This window comes from Gossypium hirsutum, chromosome D01 (assembly GCF_007990345.1).
Source record: "Gossypium hirsutum isolate 1008001.06 chromosome D01, Gossypium_hirsutum_v2.1, whole genome shotgun sequence".
NCBI classification, from domain to species: Eukaryota; Viridiplantae; Streptophyta; class Magnoliopsida; order Malvales; family Malvaceae; genus Gossypium; species Gossypium hirsutum.
Window position 1 is genome coordinate 55,754,292 of NC_053437.1, and position 27,963 is coordinate 55,782,254.

Below are 27,963 nucleotides of genomic sequence, written 5' to 3' on the forward strand. Positions count from 1 at the left end.
GTATGGCATAGCCCAAGCCGTGTGCACATTAAAAAGCTTCCAAAACAAGGGAAAAATTTCATCCAACACTTAGGTTCCAAGCCAAATCAAAATAAACCATTTCCTTACTTCAAAAACACATTTAAACAAGCCTAAAACATGTCAAAACAATCAACCTAAGTGCCTAACCAATGTGTCCTCATTGACACCATGATTCAATTATCAACCTCAATTCACTTGACACAAACTAATTTGCATTAAAATTTATAAGTTCATATATAAAACTCATACCAAACTTATCATTTCTTCTTAATCATTCATATTCATTCATACCATGATTCAAACACTTAGATAAGGTTTATATCACATGAGCAAAACAACTTTATATGAAGATATTCACACCAAGATTAAAGACACTTACACAAGTAAACTTATACCGAGCTTAAAACATAACATTTGTAATAAGTATCTAAAAATATACAGAAACACCCATTACATGCCATATAACCCAAAATAAGCGTATTAAAATCTACCACAATGAATCTGGATAGTTTGATCTTCAAGTTGATCTATTGGGCAACAGAAGCACAAAAAATTAAAATCGGTGGTTGTGTACTCCTTCTTCAGTCATGGGCATGGTATCGCATATCATTTTTACATCATCGAGTAAACTTTCTTATAAGGTAAAATTTATTTAATAATATAATTATCATAATATTTTTTCATTATTATATTTTTGAAATAACATATTATTTGAATAGGTAGAACAATGACGCGAGTCATTAGGGTATACCAGACGAGCTCAAAGGTATCCGACTATTGTTAGATTAACTATCAGAAGCCAATATTAGTTTTTAAAATTTTCAATTATTTAATATTTACGTGAGGATTTGAAATTTAATATCAGGTACGTAATAAAATTTATAATTTCATACTGTAGTTTGAATGGATGTCATACTTTTATACGAGAATTCAAGAATGCACCCCAACCAAATTTTTGGTAAATTGCAATATTTGATCAAGTTGAGATGCATGGATCGCAACGGTTGAGATGTACGAATCTGATCAAGTGATGCACGAAATGCAAAGTATTTCACCGTGACTCTAAGAGCTCAATGAACTTCACAATATCAACTTGTGGGGGAGAACCGATGAAAATTGGTCTAAATTCCATGCCAAATACATCCACGTCTGGGAACATAGGTACGATTTCATACCTATGCGCGAGCCAATTGTTCGGCCAGATTTGGAAACTTCTACGAAGTACATGACATGGTTTAGACTTCACGATAAGGCATATTTATTGCTAGAGTAGGAAAGGAGTAGGCAATGTGCCGTAGAAGGCCAAGATGACCCCATATGAGGCAGCGATTAGGAGTACATGTGTTGAGTTCATTATCATCAGTTCTAACCCCAAATACTATACCAATGGGTGCACCACTTCTTGGTTAGTATGGTTTTTTTTCTGGTACTTTCACTCACCCTATTTTTTTTACACAAGTACCACATTATGCGTCATCATACCATGCGTCAACACTTTCTCGAGGAATATTTTTTTCACCCCCTTTATCCCCAGGACTATATTGCACACCACTGCCAACAAAAATACAATGTATCCACCATCGCCTACAATTCTAAACACCATGTATCCACCATCACCTACAATTCCAACATTCTATCCACAATTGGATTATTCGACACTATATGTTTCTCCGTCGATAATGTCACAAACACCCCCAACATCATTTTTCTTTAAAGGTGGGTCATCTTCACAACAACATATTAATACCAGACACGATATATGAAAGAAATGAAACAACTCATTTTTCTGTGGTGTCAGAACAGTGGTTTTGGGGCAACAAATCCGATGTGTGAGCCCGTAAATATTACTATTTAATATTTACGATTCGAATATAATCTAACACTAAAATTTTATTTAAAGATTTATGTTAAATGAAAGAATAATTAGGTTCAAATGATATGTCCTTAAAGTCAAGTAGTTTTAGAAAATGGGGTATCGGGACCTCGTTTTTTTAAAATAAGCCATAAATATAAAATATTTACGGAGTGTTATTAAGGTCTTATTAAAATTTGGTTAAGAAATTTTAATATTTAAATAGTTAATTAAGTAAAAAAGACTAAATTAAAATAGGTGAAAAAGTAGATTTTTATTAGGTAAAGGGGTCAATTAATTATGAAATATTAAACTAATGGACTTAAATGATAAATGTACCAAATTAGAGTATAGTGGACGGTTAGTGGTAGGTTTTGAGAGAAATTTGTTTTAAAAACTATGGTTATAATAGTAATTTAGTAAATAAGTAAAAAAAAGATAATAAAAATGTCATAATCTTTAATTATCATTATCGCCATCGAAAGTTAAAAGAAACTCTATGGATTAAAATTCTTTAGATTCAGCCAAGTTTGAAATGAATGCATGGTATGTAATTTTTTATTTGTTCCTTGTGATTTTATGTTTTTAGGCTCGTATTAGCTTAATCTAGCTAGCCCAGGGGTCAATTTGTTAAATTATTAAATGTTTAGAATTTTAGCAGGGATAAATTTGTGATGTTCTTGAAATTTTATGTTAGATTTTTAAGCTTGGTTGTTAAATATAAATATTTTGTTAAGTAATTTTTGATGATTTTCAAGTTTAGGGACTTATGAAAATGGTAAAAGTCAAGGAAAATATTGTAAATTGTGAATAAATATCGACTGTTATAAGAGTAGGTAAAAATTGGCTAGCATGATTTATGGTTAATAATGGTGAAATTGCAAGTTTCGGGTATAGGGACTAAATTGCATAAAAGGTAAAATTTGAGGGCAATTTTTTAAATTTTCATTATGGAGGGTTAAATGTTAAATTAATTATTTTAAATGCTAGAACGAGATTAATTGAATAATAATATTTATCTAGATCAAGAAACGACTCAAATGGACACTAATCGCAGAAAAGCCAAAATAGCAGATTAGTCGTTGGATCATGTTAGGGCATCGTTTTGGTACAAGTAAGTTCATATAGAGATTAAATTTGTCATTTGATGTTTTGGATGAGTTAATATGTATAATTATGTGAATTATAATCTTGATTTGATAATTGATATTATGGATATGATTGGAAGGTTAGTTGACTTAAAGTTGTAATTTATAAATGTGAAATTCATGATGGTTTATAGAAATATTATAATGCGTTTGAAATAAAGGATTTTGAGATGTATAAGTCCTGTTTTAACCTTGTGAATACTTAGGATACGAATGACATGTCATTAGGGTTATATGGTTTTAGGTGTTGGTCTTAAATGTCCTACCAATGACTGAGGTTTTGCATTTGTTGCGGATACTCCACAGCTCGTATGAGTAGCATCGTATAGCTAACATTCCGATCCACAGCTCGTGTAAGCAGACCCATTTCACAGCTCATGTGAGCACTAATGAAAAGGAAAGGTTACGGTTACGGTTACATAAAAAGGCACACTATGTGTGAGCGTTCCTGAATATCCAATGTTATTCTATACAGTACAATGGGTAAGTAAAGGTTAATGGAAACGCATGTATGAAAATTTAATGTTACTAATTTTCATATGATAGGGAAATATGAATACGCTTATACAATATGAAAATGAAAGATAATTTATCAAGTGATGGATGAAATATGCATGGAATCTATTTCTTAATATATGTTATGTTTTATAGATGTATTGTTTACTTACTATCTATTAACCATATGATTTCAATGGAAAATATGTGTAAATGATATATTTATACGTGATGGATTATGGATGAAGCCTAAATGTTTATCATGTATATGCCATGAGATACTTGGGATTTATATGTAATGATATATTTACTAACCTTATGAGGTGATATGTATAGGAAAGGAAGTTTGGCATACGACTTGATGAGAGTAGGTTTGGTTGTTTAATTTGATATGATTGGTAAGTTACATTTCGCTTATACGAATTTACTAAGCATTAAATACTTACGTAATCATTTAATCTATTTTGTAGTTTATTGGAAAGCTCAGCCAGTTGGAATCTTGTTGGAGTATCGTCACACTATCTATTCGACATATTGGTATTTATGGTTATTTTGGTTAATGGTTATAAATGACATGTAATAGGGTTGAAAGGTTATTCAAATGAAATTGCTTGTCTTGAGTTGTGTCAAGCTTATTGTGGTTAATAAGGTAAATTTTGGCATGAATAATAGTTGCTAATATGGGTGAATGAAACCTCATGCATACTCATAGGTTCTAGATAGTATATGGTATGATGGCATGTTTTGGAATGATTAGTTTGGCCTTTTTTTTTAGGTACTTGGATTATAAGACTATTTTGGTATGTTTGTGATGGTTTGGAAATGGTCATTTGTGATATCATGTGGTAGTTAAATGAACTAGGTTTTGTGCTTGAATATGACATTATGGACTTGTTTTGGTTAATGATGTTTTGGTAAAAATATGGTGCCTTTGAATGACATATTGGTTAGATGAAGTAGGATGTTAGAAAGGGTATGTTTAGATGTGTTTGAATGATGTTTAAGTCTCTTGAATGTGTGCACAAATGGAATGGTTGGTTAGATTTAGTTTAGCCTTGAAATGTAATGATTTTAGGGTCAAAATACGGATCACATGGCCTGGGACATAGGCTGTCACACGGCTTGACTACACGGCCATGTGTTATTTGTAAATTCCTAGTGTATTAAGTTAATGAGTTACACGGCCTAGCACACGGTCGTGTGTTTCAACTTAGTGAGTTACACGGGTGAAGACACGGGCTGGGACATGGCCGTATGTCCCTTGTTGATTGTTACACGGCCTGGCCATATGACCGTGAGACTCATATTTTCAAAATTTTCAACTTTTTCCCAAATCTTCTATTTTGATTTCAAATTAGTCCCGAATTGCTTCTAAGCTATTTTCAAGGCCTCAAAGGCTTGATTTAGGGACCAAATGCATATGTTTGATAGGTTTCTGATTGAGATTTTTATTCAATGTTATGGTGTTAATGTTATTCCGATTGTTTGGTAATGCTCTCAAACCCTAATCTGGCAACGAAAACGAGTTATGGGTGTTACAAGAAACCTAAGGCGCAAATGCAATCTAGAACAAAGGAACAAGATAAAGCTAAAGATCAAGATTAAGATGGAGGTGGAGGTGGAGGTGGAGGTGAAGATGGAGATGAAGAAGATGAGGACTCAGAACCCTAACTACGATGAAATCCTCCTCGTAACCGATACCCTTTGGGTTGTGGCACACATTCGGGTTGACGATGCTGATGAATTTTTTATTTAAAATTTTTCACATATAAGTCATCATTTAGTTTGTTAAATTTTAATTTGTATGGTATTAAAATTTTCCATCCATAGTGTACTTATTCCAATTTTATCAAAAAAGTTTTTCTATTGTATTTTACATCAATAATATACTTATTTACAATCTACAAAAAAAATTAAAAATTATTATTATTATATTCTATTGTTTTTTATATCAATAATATATACTTATTTACAATCTACGAAAAAATTAAAAAATTGTTTGTATTATATTGTATCACATGTCTTCTCAATAATATGCTTATTTACAATCTACGAAAAATGAAAAAAATTGTTTACATTGTTTTCTATTGTATTTTACATCAATAATATATACTTATTTACAATTTACCAAAAAATGAGAAGCAATGAAAAAATGAAAAACGAACAATTATTTGTTTGTTTTTTGTATGTTTATAAAATTAAAAAAAATGTTTTAATTTTAGTCTTCTCTTCAATGTTGCCCCCAGGTGTGGACATGTTGGCTTACTATGCCTTGGGTTCCTACAATAATTGCATAACCTCGGTTGGTCTATCTTCTCCCGAATATCCATACTGTCGCGTATTCGAGTAGAATTCAGTCAAGTTTTTGGCTTGCAACGCAAAGTAATATCTGATATCAACTCAAATGGAGCGCTCAAGACAAGGGGCCACATACTTTCATTTGGGATCGGTGGGAATTTAGATTTTCATTCTTTAGATATGCATTTTTGTTTATAAATTTCATCGACATAGCTAATACAATCCAGATGTGCCAAGGCACATACAAAAGTTTCATGTGCACATGGAAAATGAAGTGTTTGAAATCTCCCACAACTGCAAGTCTTTCATCCCTAATAATAATTTTGTTGGGTCTATGGAACTGATCTGTAACCCGAAACATTTTATTTGGACGTGACTGACACATTACAGACATAGTTCGCTCTTTCTGCATTTTCTCTAATATCTTTCATCACCTCATCGCACCAAATGAGATCGCCCTTTTGTAAACTCTAAATTATATAGATTTTTTTATTGATGTTTATATCACCTTTTTACTTGGAATTTCTGTTAATCTCGAGTATTTGATATCTAAGTGGGTTATTTTCATTCATATTAATACATTAGACCTAAATTAAGTGAAGTTTTCAATTTTATACAAATAAGAATTAATTTTGCATAATTTTATTATTTTATGTTGGATGTTAATTTTTACTCAAAATATGACAGATGGACCGTTGAATTAATAAAGCATGGGAGCTGAATAATATCACACATGAGCATAATTTAAATTGTACATCATGTGAACGACAAGCTCATTAAATTGGACTTCAGAATTCCATGCAACCCAACTTGGAAGATAGTTATTCAAAAGGATTGAGTTTGCTATGAATTGGGTGTCAAAAACCGTCCAATAAGGGAGAGAATGACCCACATTTGACAAAGGCATATGAGCAGCCCAAAATAAGCTTTTGTAAGATTTATTTGGAGGTCCTTGCACTTGTGAAAGAATAAGAAATTAGCTCTCAACCAATGCCCAAGAAACCGTCCAACCCCTAGCACAAATCAAGCTAGAATCAAGCAAGAAAATCAAGGAAAAAATCAGCCACTATCCACAATTCATGGCCGACTAAGAAAGGGAGCATTTCAAGGGATCCTTCAAGCTATTTTCAGCAAACTCTCATGTCACCCTTTTACTATAAATACCACCTCTCATTCTCATATCCCTCATCAATCATTCATTCATTCTTCATTCTTCACTTGTTTATTCCATTTCTTTTTTCCACGCATAAGCATCCCCTCTCCCCATTATCTTTAGCTAGTATTTTCCTTGAGGAAATCCACTCTTGGTCGGCCACATTGAGGAGCATTTTACGAAGGACCAAACACAAGGATTGGAGGAAGCCACTGTGAACGATTTCTAGAGGACTGCCAAAATCATTCAGAGTTTCTTTTTCCTTATGTTTATTTTGTTCTTAGTTATTCAACATGTTAGCAAATTGTTTTAATGTTTTTCCATTAACAACGTTAGCTTAAATTTTTTTAAGTTGGAATGATTACATTAATTTGAAAAAGTTCATTTGATTCATGTTTATGATGTTTTGTGTCTCAGTCGTTCATTCGTCCAATTAAAATCATTTATGTATTCCATGCATTGAAATATATTTGAATGCATTAGAATTAGTTGATCGATCCTAACCAGATGGCAATTAATGGGCACAATAATTGGAAGGTGCATGCTTGATTTAGATCCTAACCATATTAAATTAAAGGTTCGTAATAACTCGAAAGAGCTTTATTATTTTTCATAGATTTTAGGTTTATGTGATTAAATTATTTCAAACCTAATCCGTCCTTGTTACTTCAGTTAAAGTCTAATGAATCCTTAGTTAAATATGTACATAGAAATATACATGTTTTTCTAAGTATAAGATTTTGAAAGAACTTATATTAGATTCTCAGCTAATGAAAGATCGAGTTGCCATAGGAATATTTTTCAGAACTTTATTAAGCATGATGAAAATGAATTGAGTCAAATATGTAATTATTCTAGCTTATTCATGTTATTATTGTTTAACTTGTGAAATTGCTGCTAAACTATCTCATCTCATCCATTGCATTTAAATTAACTCTTTTGCATTTAGTTAATATTAATTTTATCCATCACATCAAAATTATTGTGTTTTCTTACCAACTTGTAATATTTAATTTTACAATTATTTGATTAACATATATAGTCCCTGTGGTGACGATAACTCTTTTACTTACTTATTACTTGATAACGACTGTGTATACTTGCACAAACCTACGCATTATACATTTATCTATCCAACATATTTTTCCATTCACTTTGGAAATAAGGCTGCTAAGCGAAAATATGTTTCTTTGACCATCGACATTATTGAAAAATGATATGTCCCCTTGAATTTATGCATTATGTTAGGTTCGCTGTCATGTGCTTGTATTGTAGACCTTTTTATATGATTAAGTCCACTACTCCTTGGGTATCCCATCGAGGTATTCTGCACCGGCTTTGTTTATAGCTTGCAAGTTTTCCAACATTTCATGGAATCGATGTTGGACGAGCTCGTACCCTGTTGAAGAAAATAAATAGTATATTCATGAATGCAAACAATGTATATGTTAAAGAATGATATAGAAAATAATATTTACTACATACCCATGTTAATAACATGTTGTCGCTTAGCATGTAATCTACCGTAATTTGAAATGTCAAATTAGGCTTCCCCGTTATACTTAAGGAGCTTGTTTTTGGGCAAATTAACATATTTTCCGTAGTTTAGTGTAGATTTTAGATTTCCAAATTGATAATTGCAAATATCTTTTTTTAATCATTTTGATAGACAAATTGGCCAATTGTGCCATTGGAGGCCCTAATGTATGATTGAGTGTTGTAGGTACTCGCAAGTAGAGGTGCTCAAATGGTCGGCTCGGTTAATAACCAAACAGAACTAGCATTAACAAAATTAATCGAACCCTGTAATTCTTTAACCGTTAACCGAATCAAAATTTTTTCAAAAAAATTTATTGAACCAAAATATTTATGTTAATTCGGTTGGTTAACCGAATTAACTAAAATTTATATGTTTTTGTCTTTAGGTTAAAACAAGTATAAAAATATAAAAAATACATAATTAAAAACACTACATAAGTTCAATTAATTAGGTTAATTACCTGATTTCGAACCAAATTAATAGATAACCAAAATTCCAAAAAACCATTAACCAATCTTCGACCAAACTAAGTTCGGCCACCGACCGATTAACCGAATTAGATCGGTTCGGTCAGTTAATTCGATTTTAACCTAAGTTTGAACACCCTTACTCGTTGGTGGCTCAAAATTGTGCAAAAATAGCAATGAAGCAAGGGGTATCACAACATTGAAGCATGCTAATCGCGATACCCCCAACAGGCTTGAGATGAAGGACAACTATAGTGGCATCACAATATCCTCTTTGGTTTTCGCGATACCCACTTGCCAAGAAGCACCCCGTTTCAAGACTGATGATGATATCACAATATCCAACCTTAGGTATCGCGATATCATTATCGTGAGGCGACAAAAAATGACGCTAGGGGTAATGTTTGTCTAGCCGAAGCACCACTCAGAGGAGGCCCATTCAAAGGCATTTTGGTCACAAAATAGGGGTCATAAATCACTTGTAAATCAACTAATTTTTGCTGAGTAGAGAGAGATACACACTTTAGCTTTAGTTTAGCTTAAGTTTCTTTTTAGTTCTCTTAGGTTTCTTCTCTATTTTTTAGGGTTTCTTAGTTCTCATCTTCCTTAGATGTAGAGTTATTTTTCTACAATTCTTCTTATTGTTCTTGTTGTTCTTTATGTTAGTTAAGTAGCTAAATTTTATTTGCAGTTTTAGACCATTTCCTTTACTTGTAATGAAATTTCAACCTTTATTTTAATATATTTCAGTTTCTTTTATTTAATCTGTTAAAGACTTCAACTTTTATGTTTATTGTACTTCATTTTACTGTTGAATGTTCATTTACACTTTTCCTTTAAGTTTTGTAGCTTAAAAGTCCAAACTTTCATCTTTTTCTCATGCTGTATGTTAATGGCTATCATTTCCTTTTCTTGTATGTTTGTTAGCTTAGTTTTTATCATGAATAACTAAACTCTAAGGAGGTTGGTTAATGAAGAGGTGAGTCAGCTGATTTTTGGATGAGAGACTAAGTTGCAAATAAATTGAACTAAATTGAAAAACCTAAAAACTTAGGATTGTCACCCTTAAGAGAATATTTAAGCAAGTGCACTGAGAGGTAATCTTATTGAGCACTAATTCGTTAGTCTCAGGCTAGCTGGTGAGATCGAGAGATAAACCAAACTAATTTGTCTAATTTAGTAAAGTTGTGACTGAGAGGTAAAAATGGAACCATTTTAGGAGTTTAAGCAATTTAGATCCCTATTTCAAAGATTAGTGAACCACATTGCCATAAATCAACCACCGTTTGTTATTCATTGGTTAATTTAGTAACTTTGCAGAGTTTACAATTTAGTCACTGTGTTAATTAGTTGATAAATTAGTGTAATTATTCTTGATTTCATGGCTTGCCATACTATAGTGTTTAGCAATTAGTTAGTTAGACTCATTTTTTTGTATGCTTGTTGCTCTAATTTTCCCAATCGTCGACTCTCTTAGGTTCAATCCTCAAAGTACTCTGTACCCTATTGTCTAAATATATTACAACTGACCTGTCACACTTGTAGACACCAAACGATAGTATAGCTTCCAATCCTTTGTTGTCTTTAATAGTTAATTTCTCTCCTGTCGTTCGCGAGGGCAGCGAGGGAGACGATCAGCATCCTTATGAAATCGATATTAGGAAATGTGCCTATATTGTAGGAAACATGTAACTATTTTCTATTTATTTGAATGATAAATAAATAAAGTTAATTTCACATTTCAATATTATGTCTTTTGTATTTTTATCTTTTATATTTTGCATGCATAGCAAAATTGTGACAAGCAAATATTAGTTCAGTGATTGTCTAAGTTTAAACTAAAGATAAGTGGCATTGTAAGAATGTTTACATTACAAGAAAGACAACTTCAGTAGATAATCTAGCTAAGTCCGTAATCCTGTAAAAGAATAAAAGTGAGCATTTGACTCAAATACTGTGAAGGATTATTATGTCGTCTACAATTCCAATTGGGGAGATGGCTAGTCTTGGCTATTAGAGCAGTTGACTCCACGGGTAGAGACATAGATGTATTCATTAGTAGAATGATACATTGAACTCGACCTAAGATGAATTAATTTTGAACCCGTTTGTGAATTAATTTACTTGTGACGTTCATGGTGTGATTTACCTAAATCTTGAGTTAGTCACTGACCATGTGTATGCAACTCATGTGCTTTGATCTAAGTAGAGGCTTATGCTCTAAAGATGATCGAGCCTATAGTCAGTATGTTGGGTACATGACTTGTGTATGGCATGGCTTTACTATTAATAGTGGAATTTATTGTTCAATTAAAGAGTTAATGATATCCTCTCATTGGCATTGTGTGTATTGATAAATATGAAATGTGGCCATAGGTTACTGGTTCTCAAACGAGCAATTTATCACAGTCATTTGTTGACAGTGATCATATTAATCATTAAGAAGACACAATGGTGACAATGAGATAAAATAGGATTGTATTGAATGAACAAATTTAACTAAAAGAAATCAAGGATATCATATGAGGGTAACACACACATGACGAAGTCATTGGACAAAATAATTGGATGAATTGTTTTCGTAAAAAGTAAACAATAAAGAGTTTTCAATCATGGTACTTCTTGGGCACTGACCCCATAATTAAGTAATTGCAAATTATTAGAACGATGCTTCTAGACATAATTGTAATTACTAGAGCCTAATTGTATATGTCCGATTGGTCACTCTGCTAGCTCAACAAAAGCTCGATTGGACTGCATTTGAATCAGAAGAAAATTTTACGACTTTGAAAATAATTTAATTGAGTCGATTTATTCGATGTGGAATTAAATTAGGTGGTCGTGAGAATTGTTCAACTAAAGAATTTGATTAAAGAATTTTCTTGAAAAATTAATTTGGAAAGCTAAGTGATTTTTGGAAAAATTAATTGTGATCAAGTAAAATTAAATTAATCAAATTAATTAAATTAATATAATATTTTTGGAAATTAATTTTCAGGTCAGACAATTGACTCAATGAGTAATTGAACTTGAAAATTAGACTTGAGATTGTAAATTGGGTCTGGGAATCCAAAACCGAGAGCAAAACCTAAAAATTGGTCAAATCGGGTCCAGTATGTGAAATCGGCCCGATACTCCAACCGATGGCTAGACCGAACTGGTCAGAATGTCACTGACCCGGACTAAACCCGCAGTAGTCGAACTGGCTCGGGGTGTCGTAAGGGTGTTGCACCTACATCATTGGACACAGTAGTGCCGGCGGCATCCCAGTGGCCGGCAGTGATTGGTCTTCAGTGGTTGAGTAGTGGAAGAGTTACACTCCTATTGAGACTCTACCAGAGAATTTGATTTCAGATTAACTATTCCAAAAATAATATATTTTAATTGTTTAATATTAAATTAAATTTAATACTTATTTTAATAGTATTTTATTAATTTATTATTAAAGTGATTATCTTAATATTAAATTTAATTTAATGTTTATCTTTTAGATGAATATTCTATTATTTTAATAAGATTTAATATTAAATTTAATCTAATATTTATGAAACATAAATATTAGATTAAATAATTTAATATTAAAGTGACTGAGTTTAATCATAGTTGAACCCTCTAAACTCTCCCTATATAAAAAGAGCATTGGACCATTATTTTACACATACTTAAATTCAAGAGAAAGTTGTAAAGAGAAATTCTCTAAAGAGATTATTTCAGAAAATTTCTGTAGATATTTTCTGATTTACAACTTAACCAAAAATTTTAGAGAAATTACGAAATTACCCTACTGGTAAATTTTGTGAATTTTTTTTGATTCGAAGCGAACCCACATTCGACAGACGTAAGCTTGAGGATAGTGGAGAAGACTACTAGGTTGAAGCGCTCATCCTAGACAAATCGAAAAGTACAATTTTAATTAAGTGTTCATTACTTTAGATATCACAACCAAGATTTTGTTTTGGAAAAAATTTTAAAACTCTATTTTCCCTAAATTTATTTTCTGCTACGTTTTCCAAACCTATTTTTTTTCAAAAACCGGCCCGTGTAATTTGACCCTATATGACATATACAATACCTATGATGTGCACAACCCAGAGGCTTCCACGTTGATCAATTGCAGCCTGTATTTTGGGTCCCCTATTAGAAATAATGCATATATAGGGTTGCAGGACAACATGCCTTCTTAAGTTAGTCAAGAAGAAATCTCAAGCATTAGTGGTTTCTCCTTCAACAGTTGCAAAAGCTATTGAGAGGATTTTCGATTAACATTCTGTGCAACAACTAACAACAAGCAATTCTCATATCTCCGATACATTAATATGCTATCAATTTGGGCTAAAGGCTTACAGTACCAGAATGCCTCGATGCATGGCTTGAATGTCCAAAAAAGATTATGGAAAACTCTTTTCCATTAGACCATTTGATTGTCATAATACACAGTTTCTGTTTGCAGATCGATAATGGTACCTGAGACGTACTGATTCAATACCTTAAACCATTGCCACAAATTATTATATGATTTATCTCACTCGTTATGCATATTTTTCATAGCCTTCTGTTTTGCAATCCATGACTTGTAGTACGACATAGTGTAATTGTACTGACTATGGATATTGACAATCAAAATCGGTACCAGAGTTATAGGACTCGCTTTTGCCATAGGCAAGATAATGTCAAAGATCATGTCAGAATCCAACTTTGGACGATCTTGTGACATACCTGCAACAACATAAGTATGTGGAGCGTTATATTTCTTAATTATCTAGAACCTGATCATCTTTCTCACATATGCTATGATTTTTCATAGACATCTACTTTCATGCATTGCGCAATTGGCTTCATATTTTTCTGCTTGGGATTTTGTAACATGGAAGTTGACCTCATACTTTATGTTATACCGCTTCACTATAGTAACAAAAGCGTCTTTTGAGGAAAACTCCATTCCAACTTGTAAATCACCGATATTTAACAAAAAAAACTTGTATGACTCGATCTTCTATGGGGTAGTTCTTGAAGTTCTAACCCATCTTCAGCATCAAGGTCAACATTAAGCATGTGGGGTGGATGTACATATGTCGTGAAATCCAAATAGGTTCCTCCAACATTGTCCGAACCTTCACCGTAAAAATCACTCGGTTCAGTAGGAATGGTCTCTAGTTTAAAAATAATGTAATATTTAGACCACCCAACCTGAACTCCCAAATTGGATCATTATTTGTTTCAGATCCCTCTTCGTTATCAACCTAGTTGCAAGTTTAGGGTTTGATGTCCCTTCGTTGGTGTAGGTTGTAGGGAGTACGTCATCTGTTCTTGTAAATCTTACATTAAAAACAAAATCATTTGTGGATTGCCCACTAGTGTAACATGATGGCATACCCATATAAGTGTTTTCAACATAAAACATTGGCGTTTGGAAGTTGAAATCAAAAGTTCTAACACCCAATACTCGACCCAATCGCCGGGTCCGGGTACCAAATGTCACAATTAAACCCTATTACTTATCAACAAATCTGATTGGACCTATCTACAACTTAAACAATGCCTGATTTAGTCCCTATTTATCATATAACTTTATTCTAATCTTTTAGATAACAACATATTTAAAAAATTAAACTTCAACTAAACTTTCTATTATACAAGTACTAAGGTTCTTAGATTAAAGTTCTTACAATCAATTTTTCTTTACTGGACATGTATATATATTTATTTACTATGACTTGGACCTTAAATTTTGATATAATTACACTTATTCGAACCCTAATGTAACACCCTATACCCGACCTGATCGCTGGGTCCGGATACCAAATGTCACAATTAAATCATATTACTTAACAACCTTTTTAACTTGATTTATTTACAACTTAAACAATGCCAAATTTCAATCCATATTTACCATAAAAATTTATTCTGATTTCTTAGGTAACAAGTTTTAAAATTGAAACTTCAAATAAAATTTCTAATATACAAGTGCTAAGGTTAATACAAATATTTTGCCTTACTAGGCATGTATATGTAATTATAGTGACCTGGAACTTAAAATTCGAGTACAACTTTGCTTATTCGGACTTCGAGGTGTAGCTTCTAAGGGTGCCCCTCTATATACATGATACAACTACAACGTTACTCGTGTGGACTTAGCAGGGTCTAGTTTGGTCCCTCTACACAAAACCTCGAGTCATTCATTGACCCTGTATTCAAGGTAAAAATTACTCATAAGCTCGAAAGATCTAAGTGAGATATTGTACAACAGTATTCATAGAAGACTCTTACATTTTTTGGTATATAAGAATTAGTGCACAAAATTAAAAATCCCTGAGTATCTTAGGAGATTTTGTAGTTTGAATGGTATAGCCGATGCCCATGCGTTCTCTGAATGAATCGTTGGCAAACATATAGTCTAATTTAGTCATAAGATTACTCTTTCTTACAACCCTTTTCTAAAACTCGACCTTGTCTAGCTTCATCTTAGACTTCCATATTACTAATCTGTCATAATTTGATATGGCAAATTAGGCTTTCCCGGTGTACTTAAGAAGCTTATTCTCAAGCAAAATAGTGTATTTTTCATAGTTTTTCATAATTTTTAAATTTTAAGTTAATAAGTGTAAATGCCTTACTTTTATTCATTTTGAAACCCAAATTGGCCAACAGTGCCATTGGGGGCCTTGATGTATGGTTGATTGAAAGAAGGGCATGTTGGAGGTTGAAATCGAGCGAAAAGACACCAAAAGAGAGGGCTTTGAGATATCAAAACATTGGAATCATGATACCTTCAACAGAATCGAGATTGGAGATAACCTTTTAGTGGTATCCCGATATCCACCCTCCAAGAAGACCTCTAAGTTCGAAACTGTCTGAGATATCGCGATATCCTCTTTCTTGGTATAGCGATACCGATATCATGAGGAGAAAAAATTAGACAAAAGGGTAGTCTTTTTCCAGCTGAAGCACTAATCATTGAAGGCCCATTCAAGGGTATTTTGGGTACATAAATTGGGTTAGAATAGTTGCTATATCAGCAAAAATTTGGTTGAGAGAGAGAAAAAGATGTCACATTACCTTAGTTTAAGCTTAGTTTTCCTTATGTTTTTTCTTAGCTTCTGTTCCTCTTTTTCTAGGGTTTCTTATTTTCATTTTCTTAGCTGTAGATTTTACATTTCCCGGTAACTTTTCTTCTTGTTTTATTTTTTCTTAGTGTTAGTTAAGTTAGTTACCACCATAGCTTAAGTTTATTTACAACTTTAGTCCTTGTACCTTGGTTGTAAGACATTTTCAGATTTAGTTTAATGTATTTCAGTTTCTTTTACTTTGCATTTGTTAAAGTTTGTTCCTTTTTTGTTTATTGCTTTAGATTTTCTTGTTGAATGTTTCTCTTTACATGTCTTTTAAGTTTTCTTGCATAAAAATCTCAACTTTTATATTTTTCTCAAGTTTTGCTTTAATGGCTTATTTGCTTTTCATTTTCATGGTTGTTAGTTTTATTTCTAGCATGAGTAGCTATGCCTTTAAGGTGGTCGGTTGATGGAGATGTAGTGAGCTGATTTTTAGATGAAGGACTAAATCGTAATAAATTAAACTAATTTGAATGAACTTAAAAACTTAAGATTGACAACCCTAAGGGAACATTTAGGCAAGTGAGACCGAGAGATATTATTGGGCACCAATTCGTTAGTCCTGGGTTAATCGGTGAGATCGAGAGATAATCTGAATTAATTTATCTAACTTAGTAAAATGGAGACTGAGAGGTAAAATGGAGCCATTTTGGGAGTTTACGTGATTTGGATCCTTAATTCAAGGATTAGTGAATTGCATCAATGTTAACCAACCATCATTTGTTATTTAATTGTTAATTTCGTAACTTTGCATGTTTTACAATTTAGTCTTTGCGAGGTAGTTAGTAAATTAGATTAATTTATCTTGACTTCATGATTTGTTGTAATATAATTTTTTTTGTGATTAGTTGGTTAGACTCTTTATTTTACATGCTTTTTATTTAAAAAAAATTCAATCCACGTTTTTTTGGTGGCATGAAACTTGAACCTGTGACTGAATAACCATCGTCAATTAGGGGCTTGATTATACTTGAACCCGTGATCGCATAACCACCATCAACTGGGAGCCCTAGTTATACTTGAATCCGTGATCGTATAACCATTTTGAACTGGGAGCCCAAGTTGCAATGCGACATATTCTAAGGAAATTGTGCACTCCCCACACAAGAAATGAAATGTGTAGGTCTTCGAGTGCCACCGCATCATCATGAACTCAAACATGCCTTAAAACTATCACAATTTCTCTATAAAACACAAACACAAATAAATCTTTCTCCCCAAATTCTCAACACTTAACACAAAAAAGAACAATTTTTGGAAGGACGAAAACGCTTCCTGCTGGAAGCATTTTCAGCTAATGTGGCAATCAAAAGGCTAAAAGTGCGTCATGCAGGAGGCGTTTTCTATTTCTCTCTCCAAATTCTATCTATTTCCTTAAATTTGGGAAAAATTGACCTAAATTATTAATTAACTTTTAAAAATGGCTTTTTTTTACTAATTAACCCAATAACTTTTACCACATAGATTAATAAGTACGATTTAAAACAATAATATAAATGTGAAACCAATATTACTGATAACGTACACTCTAATCAAAATCACATTAACAAAATAATCTTCTTTCTACAACCAATTTCTATGTTTTTTTTTCTAATATAAAATATTACTATGTTAAATAAACTTAGAAGATAATACAGAAATTTATTCATTCAACAAATGCTAATCAAATTTTCATAATAAAAAGGGGGGGGGAAGAAATGCTAATCAATATCTGAGCGTGCCGCAATCAAAACTAGCCTTTCTTAACAGCATCCCAGGTAAGAATCTGGAAAGGAATTTATCTCGGAGGAAGTTCATAATCTTCCCGCTGTTTTGTTGGATATAACCCACCATAGAAGCTGTGCTAACTAGATCAATACTTCTCCATCTTCTCTCTTGAGCATAATTTTTCAACCCCATTTCAATCCTTTTGTATTCCTCTTCTTCATCAACTATTTTTCCATTGTTTTCTTCCCCACCTGGTTTCAGTAACGCTTCAGCAATACACCTTGCTAGAACAACCCCATCTTCCAAAGCTGCACATCCACCTTGCCCAAGGTCTGGTGTCATGGGATGAAGGGCATCACCAGCTACACAAACGTTGCCTTTGCTTATATTGCCCCATAGAAGCTCCCAAGGTCTTCTGTATCTTAACGGGGATGATGCAATGGCATCTAGCTCAGTTTTTCCTACAACAGATTTCATCTCATTGGGTATATCTTCAAGCTTGCTCATTACAAATTGCTTCAGTTTAACTGGGTCGTCTTCTAATTCTTCATCTAAAAAGTATAACAGTAGAATTTTAGGGAAGATGGTACTCGATTTAAGCACAAACAGGGAAAAAGGGTGGGGGTTAGGTACATTTGGTGGATGGAATCCAAGTCAAAAACCAATAAACATTCTCATCATTACAAGGGAGGAAGCCTGATCGAAGACCCTTGCCAAGGAACTGCCTGAATTTTAATCCAAAGCCATGGCCACCTTTGAAATTTGCGGAACCCCTAATTGCTGATCGACCTGTGAATACAGGCTTGTCGAAACCAAGCCATTTTGCCACCACTGAGTTCACTCCATCACATCCAATCAATACCTGTTATCATTTACAATCAAGAATTGAACTCTTGAACAATAAATTATGGTTTTCTTGAAAATTATACACAATTAACCCGATTTTACCTTAGTTTTGAGGATGGTTCCATCAGACAGATGCAGTCGTTTGAAGAAGCCAGATTCCTCAATGGAAACCACTTTAGAAGAGAACCTGATGGTATCGCTGGGGAGTTCCTTTGCTAAAGTTTCCAACAACAATCTCCTTTGAAGACACCGAATTTCATGACCCTTATATGATATCTCTGAAGCTGGCTGGTCTAAAAATGTAGAGGCAACGAGTATGCTGCACTCATATTCAACCACCATCGACGTCAGTTTATAGCAAAATGAAGCTTGGGACTTCAAAAACAAGGTTCAATGTAGTTAAATACAGTACCTTGGCGTAAGGTAATGTTGATGCCGAAGAGATTCACCGATGCCAACAGCATCCAAGGCTTTCCAGGCATTGCTCCATGTCGTGAACGCAAAGCCAGTGATCCTTAACTCGTCTGATGATTCCAATACTAAACTACGAATTCCAAGCCTGTAAGAGTTTAGATTTAGAACCAGTTACTGCTATGTATTTACATTTAGAGATTCTGAATTTTAAGCTAATATGATCGTATGGAAGAACTGTTGGTGCGGGTTGATGTACCTGTGAAGTCCCAAGGATGTGGTCAGACCAGCAATTCCAGCTCCCACAATCACAACGTCTTCAACTATTTCCATCACCACGCTTTTGATTTACAGAGGCTAAAACTATAGTTGCAAAATGCTCTTTATTCTTGACAAGTCTGGTGAACAAATGATGGTGTGGGGAATCCAGATCCAGGCGCAATTCTATATATAATATTTAGTCAATTTTGTGTGGTCTGGTCAGAAAATGGCCGTCAGCAGATTAAACTTAGTCCGCAAGTTTGACTTGTATCCTGTGGTCTTTCTTCGACAAGCTCTGCCATTCCCACGTTTCCTTTCTTTTTCAATGATATTTTAAGAATACTCTCCTTTACTCAAATACAAAGATTCCTTCAATATTTGTATGTAAAATTTTATAATCTTGGAGCCAAAAACATTTCAGTACATGGGAATTTAACGTTCGTAATTATAATATCATCATTTGACTGAAAATTAGGTCAAATGTATTTTTGCGAAAGCCTGTGTCAGAATCATTGTTTGAGCTCAAATAGTTTGTATTCATCAGCTTCAACTTGTAGGGAAGCAATGGGGATAAGATTTTATTTGTTATATACTAAAGTATTTAATAAGTTTTTTTATTGTATTCTGACATCTATCCAAGAATGTAGATGTCATCTAGAGGCTTCCAGGTTAAAATACATTATCTTAAAGCAAACAAAGAATAATAAAAAGACCTAAATTTAAAATTTGATAAAAATGCTCAAATCAACTGGGTCCGAATTGAGAGCAAAAAGTAGCCAAGTAAGGCCTGCCGACGAGGCAAATGAAGTGTTTACTACCGCAGCAGGTATCACTTGGCGGCCAAGAAATGATTAAACTGTAACATTAAAAAAGTTTCAATGAGACTAATTTTAAAAGGTGGACGTTTGAATCAAGATTGTATGCAGGGTATGGTATGGTCATAGGTAGGAAATTTCCAAATTAATTTCAGTGTTCACTATCTTGTACACTTTCTGCTTATAGGGTGTAACAAAGAAATTCAACGACGCCAAATGATTGAACTTTGAGTTTCATGAGGACCACAGAAAATTTGAGCATGATTGAGATTCTTTTCCCAACATTCATTAAAAAAAGTCCACTACCTACAATTAAAATCTACACACATGACTGAATTGATTTGGATCCGCATGAGTTACTAATGTCTTATTTTTAATCTGTTCAAGCTTGGTTTGGCTTACACTATGAACAACATTTTATGACACGAAGCTTGGCTGAATTACAAAACTAATATTTCCAAAATATGTGAATTTCGCATGGTATGCACAAATTTGTCATATATTTATTTTTTTAAATATTTTATATGGTAAAAGATGTTTTTCATTTTTAATTGATTTATCATAGAGATATAACTAGGCTTAATTGAATAGGAAACCTTCAAATTATATTTTTTGTATAACACCCCTATACTCGACTCGACTATCGAGTCAAATATAGAAATGTCACATTTGAGTGCCAAAGAATTTTTGGCTATAACTCATTTAATTTGATTCTTATTAATGTGCTATCCCCACAATATAACAATATCGGACTACATCGGGTGGAATTTTTCTGTAAAAATTTATTTCAGTATCACATTTTACACCAAACAGGGCCCAAGTATCAATACCACCACTAAGATATTGATACTATAGCATAGGTATCGATACCGTTTTGAGCTTCGAAATTGAAAAATTCAAAACAAATACCCAATGTATCGATACATAACACAAGGTATCAATACTTACCTTAAAGTATCGATAGTTTTGGCTTGGTATCGATGCCAAATTGACATTCTTTGTTTCATTTTCAGCATGGGTTAATTTACCACTTTAATCCTTCATATTTTACCCTTTTTTCTTTTTAGCCTTAAAACATACTAAATTTATTATCCAAAATCATTACCCGACCACTTATTCTTAAACATATGATATTCATTAATTGAACCTTATGATCATGCCATTAATTCCAAATTTGTGAAATTAACACAATTATCAACATTTTACAATTAAGTCCTTTAGAGGGCTTGCTTTAAATTAGTTTATCCTCTCTCCCTATCATTATTATTAGTAATATTTGACAATCAATTTGTCAATTAGGGCCTCCTTAATTCATTTTATACCAATCACTTACTTAGTGTTTCAATAAAACATTTGCACTTCCTTTATGAATTAACAAAACCATCCTTTGTAACAATTTTTTAGTATTATAATTCTCCAAATATTTTCCTCCTCCTCCACTCCAATCCACATCCTTTATATATATATATATATATATGAATATTTGACTCTTAACATATCATGTCTAGGTGTGACATTAATTAAGGTTTCTCTAATCACACAAATACTCTTATGAAAGTTGTCCCTGGAATGGTAGTCACTAAAATATTTATATCTCGACCTGCAGGATTCAAAATTAAGTTCCACCTTTTGTTCTTGAAATTAGACTCGATGATAGCATAAAATTTTTGGAATTTTATTTAAGCCAATTGATACAATTTATTCTTTAAATCATCCCATGTTTTGTTGTTAGGAAGTACTGACCCTTCTTCGCTAGAAATTTATTATCTTTCGGTACAAGTCTCATATTAAGACACTATTTGTTTCCCTTGAAAATAGACTAATTAAGCTTTTATCCATATAAATTTAATCTTCTAAACATTTTTTTACAATTTATAATGATTTTTCAAAATTAGAACAAAAAAAACTCAAAATCATTCTGACATTGTCTCACATAAATTATCATATCTCACAATCTAAAATTCTATTGCTTATACGGTTTCTTCTATGTGAAAATAGGCTCAATAATATTTAATTTCATATTTTATTTAACCTCTAATTTGAACTCTACATTTTTTGGTGAATTTTCAAAATGAAACCACTGTTGCTGTCCAAAACTATTTGGTGCTAATATTTAATTTTTCAAGATTCTTTGCATTAATTTCCATTTAGTCACACATAACCATTACACTTTTAATTATCATCCAATTTAATCTTTATATCTCACTTATCATCAACATATAGCTTTAAAATAACATCTCTTATTTCAATTATAAATTTCATAACTTTTATAATTTAATTTCATACATAGTATTTGCATATTCACAATTAATTAGATCAATTTAGTGTACTCTAAACTTGGTTTAAATTAAATAAAGTAGAATACTTACCTCAATTGTTTGTATTCTTTACAATCCATTTTTTTTCTCTCTCCTAGAAGACAACCATGGATGTCTAGCATAGCTACTACTCTTTTCTATTAATTTCATCTACTATTTATGAAGAAATTTTGAAGGTTGGAGCTTAATTGGTTAAAAGATGGTAAATAAAAGAGAGACTAAATTGAAAGAAAAACAAAACTTAAGTTAATAGCCTTAGAGGGTAAAGTGAGAGCCACGGGGGTGATGGCTGATTTATAGTCCTTTCTCAATTTCTCTAGACTTTTCTATCATTAAAATATCTTTTTATGTTTTTTTTCCATTTTGCTCCTCTAGTTTCTTTTAATTACAAGTGAGACATTGCTTTTCCAAAAATATCTTTTTTTGGTAAATTTTCACCTCTAATCCCTCCTCCTTTCTTCTCTAATTCAATTTAATCACTTTAACTCTTAATTTTCTCACATTAACCCCAATATTTTTCACTTTCATGCAAATTTTGTCGATACCCCGAATTAGTTTCTCTCAATATATATATTTTCCTGTTGCCTTCAATACTTTTGTTTACTGTCTTATAATACTAATAATTCTTATTTTCTGACTTTTTTTAAATTCTAACTGGTTTATCATTTATTTGTCATTGTTTTAAACTCTCAAAAATTTTAGAAAGGTTACATTTTGTTTAAGTATCTAACTTTTTTTTTTATCAAACTAAGTATTAGAGTATAATTCTGTAACTATTATGAGCCTCAACCATGATTTCCGTGTAGAACTCTCGTGTATCACTATCTCACCATCCTCAACTCCACCATCACCCTTACAAATTGCTTTTTCCTTGCTATCACAGCAAAAGTCATCACCTTAAAATATTTGAATAAATTAAAATATGTTTTTGAGTATATTGATAAAATTTTGAATTATACTTTCACTAAATGACTTATGGAATATAATACATATAAAATTTATCTTAAATATTATTGTATAAAAAAAGTTGAGACATCAAAATTAACATTAGTAATACAATTACTTATATAGCTTCATTTTATATTTATATATTACAAACACAAATAACTATGTCGCCTTTTTAACATACTTTATTTAATCTAAACATATTTAAACAAAAAAAAACAGATAAAAATACACAATAGCATTATTATTTATACAAAGTTACATAACTTCAATAAAACAATTCCTTTATTGGAACACTCTAGTTATAATGTCCACTCTGTAACATATTTCTATGTTATATAAACTTGGAAATTGTACATAAAATTGTCCATTCAACAAATGGTAATTAATATTTAAGCTTGCCACAATCAAAATCACCCTTTCTTAATAGCATCCCAGGTAAGAATGTGGAAAGTAAATTATCTCTTAAGAAGTTAATAACTGTCCCATTGTTTTGTTGTATATAACCCACCATATAAGATGTGCTAATGAGATCAATACTTCTCCATCTTCTCTTTTGAGCAAATATTTTCAACCCTATTTCAATCCTCCTGTCTTCCTCTTCTTCATCAACTATTTTACCATTGGTTTCTTCCCCACCTGGTTTCAATAATGCTTCAGCAATACACCTTGCTAGAACAACCCCATCTTCCAAGGCTGCACATCCACCTTGGCCAAGTTCTGGTGTCATGGGATGAAGGGCATCACCAGCTACACAAACGTTGCCTTTACTGATATTTCCCCATAGAAGCTCCCAAGGTCTTCTGTATTTTAATGGAGATGATAAAATGGCATCTAGTTGAGTTTTCTCTACAACAGATTTCATTTCATTGGGTATATCTTCAAGCTTGCTCATTACAAATTGCTTCAGCTTAACTGGGTCGTCTTCTAATTCTTCATCTACAAAGTGTAACAGTAGAATTTTAGGGAACATGGTATTCAATTTAAGCACAAATTTGCAATAAAAAGGGGGGGGGGGTTAAGTACCTTTGGTGGATGGAGTCCAAGTCAAAAACCAATGAAAATCCTCATCATTACAAGGGAGGAAACCAAATCGAAGACCTTTGCCAACGAACTGCCTAAATTTTGGTCCCAAACCATGGCCATCTTTGAAATTTGTGTAACCCCTAATTGCTAATCGACCTGTGAAAACAGGCTTCTTGAAACCAAGCCATTTTGCCACCACTGAGTTCACTCCATCACAACCAATCAGTACCTGTTGTCAGGTACTATGAACATTGGCAGTTCAAATCAATGATACATAGGTATGATACATTTAATGTTGTAACGTGAGTAATACATGTCTAATTGATCATATTTATTTGTATTTTTTTTAACTTTGAAATAGGCAGCAAATCCAACATTAGTGTGTAAAAAAATTAAATAAATTTGTAGATTGAGTCTTAGTTCGATTGATATAGGTATTGTTGTCAATGCAAAAAGATGAGGGTTCGAGTATAAGTTGGGGAGGCACTATAAATAATTCTAGTCATTGTTTTAAAAAATATATATGATCAAAATTTATAATAAAATTGTTAAAAAAATTAAATAAACTTGCACAAAGTTCTTTATAATCTCGATCTCATTTTACACTTTAATTACTTTGTTATACTTTAGTTCACAGTTATGTGAAAACAATTATTGCTTTTTCAAAATTCTAAGAAAAATAAAGTTTGGTTTTCATGTGACAACCATAAAAAATTTCATAAATTAACTCGATTTTACCTTGGTTTTGAGGATAGTTCCATCAGATAGGTGCACTCGTTTGAGGAAGCCAGATTCTTCAATGGAAACCACTTTAGACGAAAACCTGATGGTATCGCTGGGGAGTTCATTTGCTAGAGTTTCCAACAGCAATCTCCTTTGAAGACAACGAACTTCATGGCCCTTATACGATATCTCTGACACTGGCTGGTCTAAATTTGTAGAGGCAAAAAGTATGCTGCACTCATATTCAACCATTCACGTTAGTTTATAGCAAAATGAAGCTTGGGACTTTAAAAAGACGGTTCAACGTAGTTAAATACAGTACCTTGGCGTAAGGTGATGTTGATGCCGGAGAGATTCACCGATGCCAATAGCATCCAAGGCTTTCCAGGCATTGTTCCATGTCGACAATGCAAAGCCAGTGATCCTTAATCTGTCCGATGATTCCAATACTAAACTACGAATTCCAAGCCTGCAATAGTTTAGAACCAGTTACTACTATGTATATTACATTTACAGATTCTCAATTTCAGCTAATATGATCGTATTGAAGGACTGTTGGTGCGGGTTGATGTACCTGTGAAGTCCCAAGGATGTGGTTAGACCAGCAATTCCAGCCCCCACGATCACAATGTCTTCAACTATTTCCATCGGCACGCTTTTGGTTAATAGAGGCTAAACTAGAGTTGCAAAATGCTCTTAATTCTTTACAAGGCTGGTAAACATGAAGGAGGATATTTATAGTGCAAGAAAGACAAGGACAAATGATGGTGTCCGGAATCCAAATCCAGGTGCAATTTTGTATATGGTCAATTCGTCTGGCCGTCGGCAGATTAAACTTGGTCCACAAAATTGAATTGTATTATGTTGTCTTTTCTAGTAAAACCAACCATTCATACGATGTAAATAGTATTGCATATTTGAGATAAAAAGAGGGGTTATCACAAGTTATGTAGCTTGTTTTAGTATCAAACACGAGGTGTGGTTGCAGGAATTGAAGAGTAGCAGTCAAGTAAGGCCTGCCGATGAGTGTTTATTACCCAATCATGTAGCAGCAGGTATCATATGGCGGCTAAGAAAGAACTAAACTGTAACATTAGAGAAGTTTAAACGAGACTTAATCTTTTCTTCTGACTAATTTTCAAAGGTCAGGACGTTTCCTTGCCTCCTAACATTTGAATGTCGTTTTACCCTTATTTTTTAAAGCAGACATGATCATTAGTTAACTAACGGTCAACCTTAATAATTGTTGTTGACACCATTTTTTTGATGAAAACGGGGTTGACTTGGATTTTGAAAATAGAATGAAAACAGGAGTCGCCACCAATCTTTTTTTGATGAGGTGTGATCGGGCCACCTCGAAAAGTGGTTGTTTTTAATAAACGATTTAATTTTTATTAAAACAAAGATTTTGGTCTATGAAATTCAAAAAAAGGGGTTCGGGAGTCGGTTACGCACGAGGAAGAATTAGCACCCTCGATACGCCCAAAATTGGTACCTAGTTGATTAATTAGTGTCTTAGTGTCGAAAATTGAAAATTTGAAGAGTTTTAAAAATACGATCCTTAAAAGAAACTCTGATAACGTGAATTGAAATATAAGATTCTCTTGTTCCGAAGGAATATCACATCCAGCACGTTAGGACACGATACTCTAAACCATCGAAACCAAGATCACCTTATAGTTTAATGAAACCATACTTTGAAGCTTTAAGAGGATATTTGGCTATTTAGTCGAACGAGAAATCGAAACCCAGCACGTTAGGGCACGTTTTCTCAATTTTCCAAACGCGAAATATTGCCTTATTTAAAAGTTTAAAAAGGATATTTGGCTATTTGGTCGAACGAGAAATCGAAACCCAGCACGTTAGGGCACGTTTTCTCGATTTTCCAAACGCGAAATATTGCCTTATTTAGAAAAATTTTCCTTTTGATGTTTGCTGTTAATGCTTGACAAAACAATAACGAATACGACAAGGTAAGCAAAGTAAAGTGAGTAACAACAATACAATAGGCAAAATGAAATGACGAGGCGATTACATAAACAAAGCAAACAAATAAATAAATAGAACTAACATTTTAGAAAAAGCACAAGTATACATGAATAAATAAACAAACACCAAATAACAATGATGACAATAAATACAATTATGTAAAAATGTATATGCATGTATAATTTTAAGCCATAAAAATAAGAAATGCATATAAATTATAGAATATGAAAACATAGATAAATATATACATATATAAAAAATCGGTAAGTATTATAAAAATAAAAATGTAAATATGTGTTTATATATATTTTCAAATTGTGATAATATAAAATATATGTATGTGAATTATAAAATATGTGAAATATACAAAAAGTATTTTAAGAATATAAAGAATATATATAAGTATGTATATGATGTAAAATATGTATAAATATGTGTAAGTATATAAGAATTATGAAATATGAAAAATATATTTAAGTATGTATAAGTACGTATATATACATATATATGAATTAAGATGTATGTATTTATGCCTATATCTATGTATACATAAAAATATGAAATATAAAATATAAAAAGTATATTTATAATAAATGAAAAGTATGTACGTAAATATATATTATAAAAATGTATCAACAATTTGAAATTATGAATATTAAAATATTTAATATAATAATATATAAGATGATGACATATAAATTTAAACCAAATAAATAAATAAATAAAATAAAAAACTTGAGATAAATACTAGTTAATCTAAAATAGTTTAAAATAAAATATATAAAAGAAAGTCTTAAATAATAAAAAAGACAGTTTAAAAATATATAAAAATAGTGTTA

At 32.3% G+C, this 27,963-nt stretch overlaps 2 protein-coding genes across 2 annotated transcripts; both read right to left on the reverse strand.

Annotated features, from left to right (window-relative positions):
* Window positions 1-17,593: 17,593 nt before the first annotated feature.
* LOC107921367 (monooxygenase 2) lies at window positions 17,594-19,482 on the reverse strand. Its single transcript, XM_016851234.2, has 5 exons — window positions 19,307-19,482; window positions 19,049-19,195; window positions 18,739-18,955; window positions 18,424-18,652; window positions 17,594-18,341 (listed from the first exon to the last, which is right to left on the reverse strand). Exons 1-5 carry the CDS (start codon window positions 19,378-19,380, stop codon window positions 17,788-17,790), a joined length of 1,221 nt encoding a protein of 406 aa, XP_016706723.2. The 5' UTR covers window positions 19,381-19,482; the 3' UTR covers window positions 17,594-17,787.
* Window positions 19,483-23,771: 4,289 nt separating this feature from the next.
* On the reverse strand, window positions 23,772-25,806 carry LOC107921556 (monooxygenase 2). Its single transcript, XM_016851394.2, has 5 exons — window positions 25,710-25,806; window positions 25,458-25,604; window positions 25,151-25,367; window positions 24,413-24,641; window positions 23,772-24,325 (listed from the first exon to the last, which is right to left on the reverse strand). Exons 1-5 carry the CDS (start codon window positions 25,781-25,783, stop codon window positions 23,772-23,774), a joined length of 1,221 nt encoding a protein of 406 aa, XP_016706883.2. The 5' UTR covers window positions 25,784-25,806.
* Window positions 25,807-27,963: the final 2,157 nt, after the last annotated feature.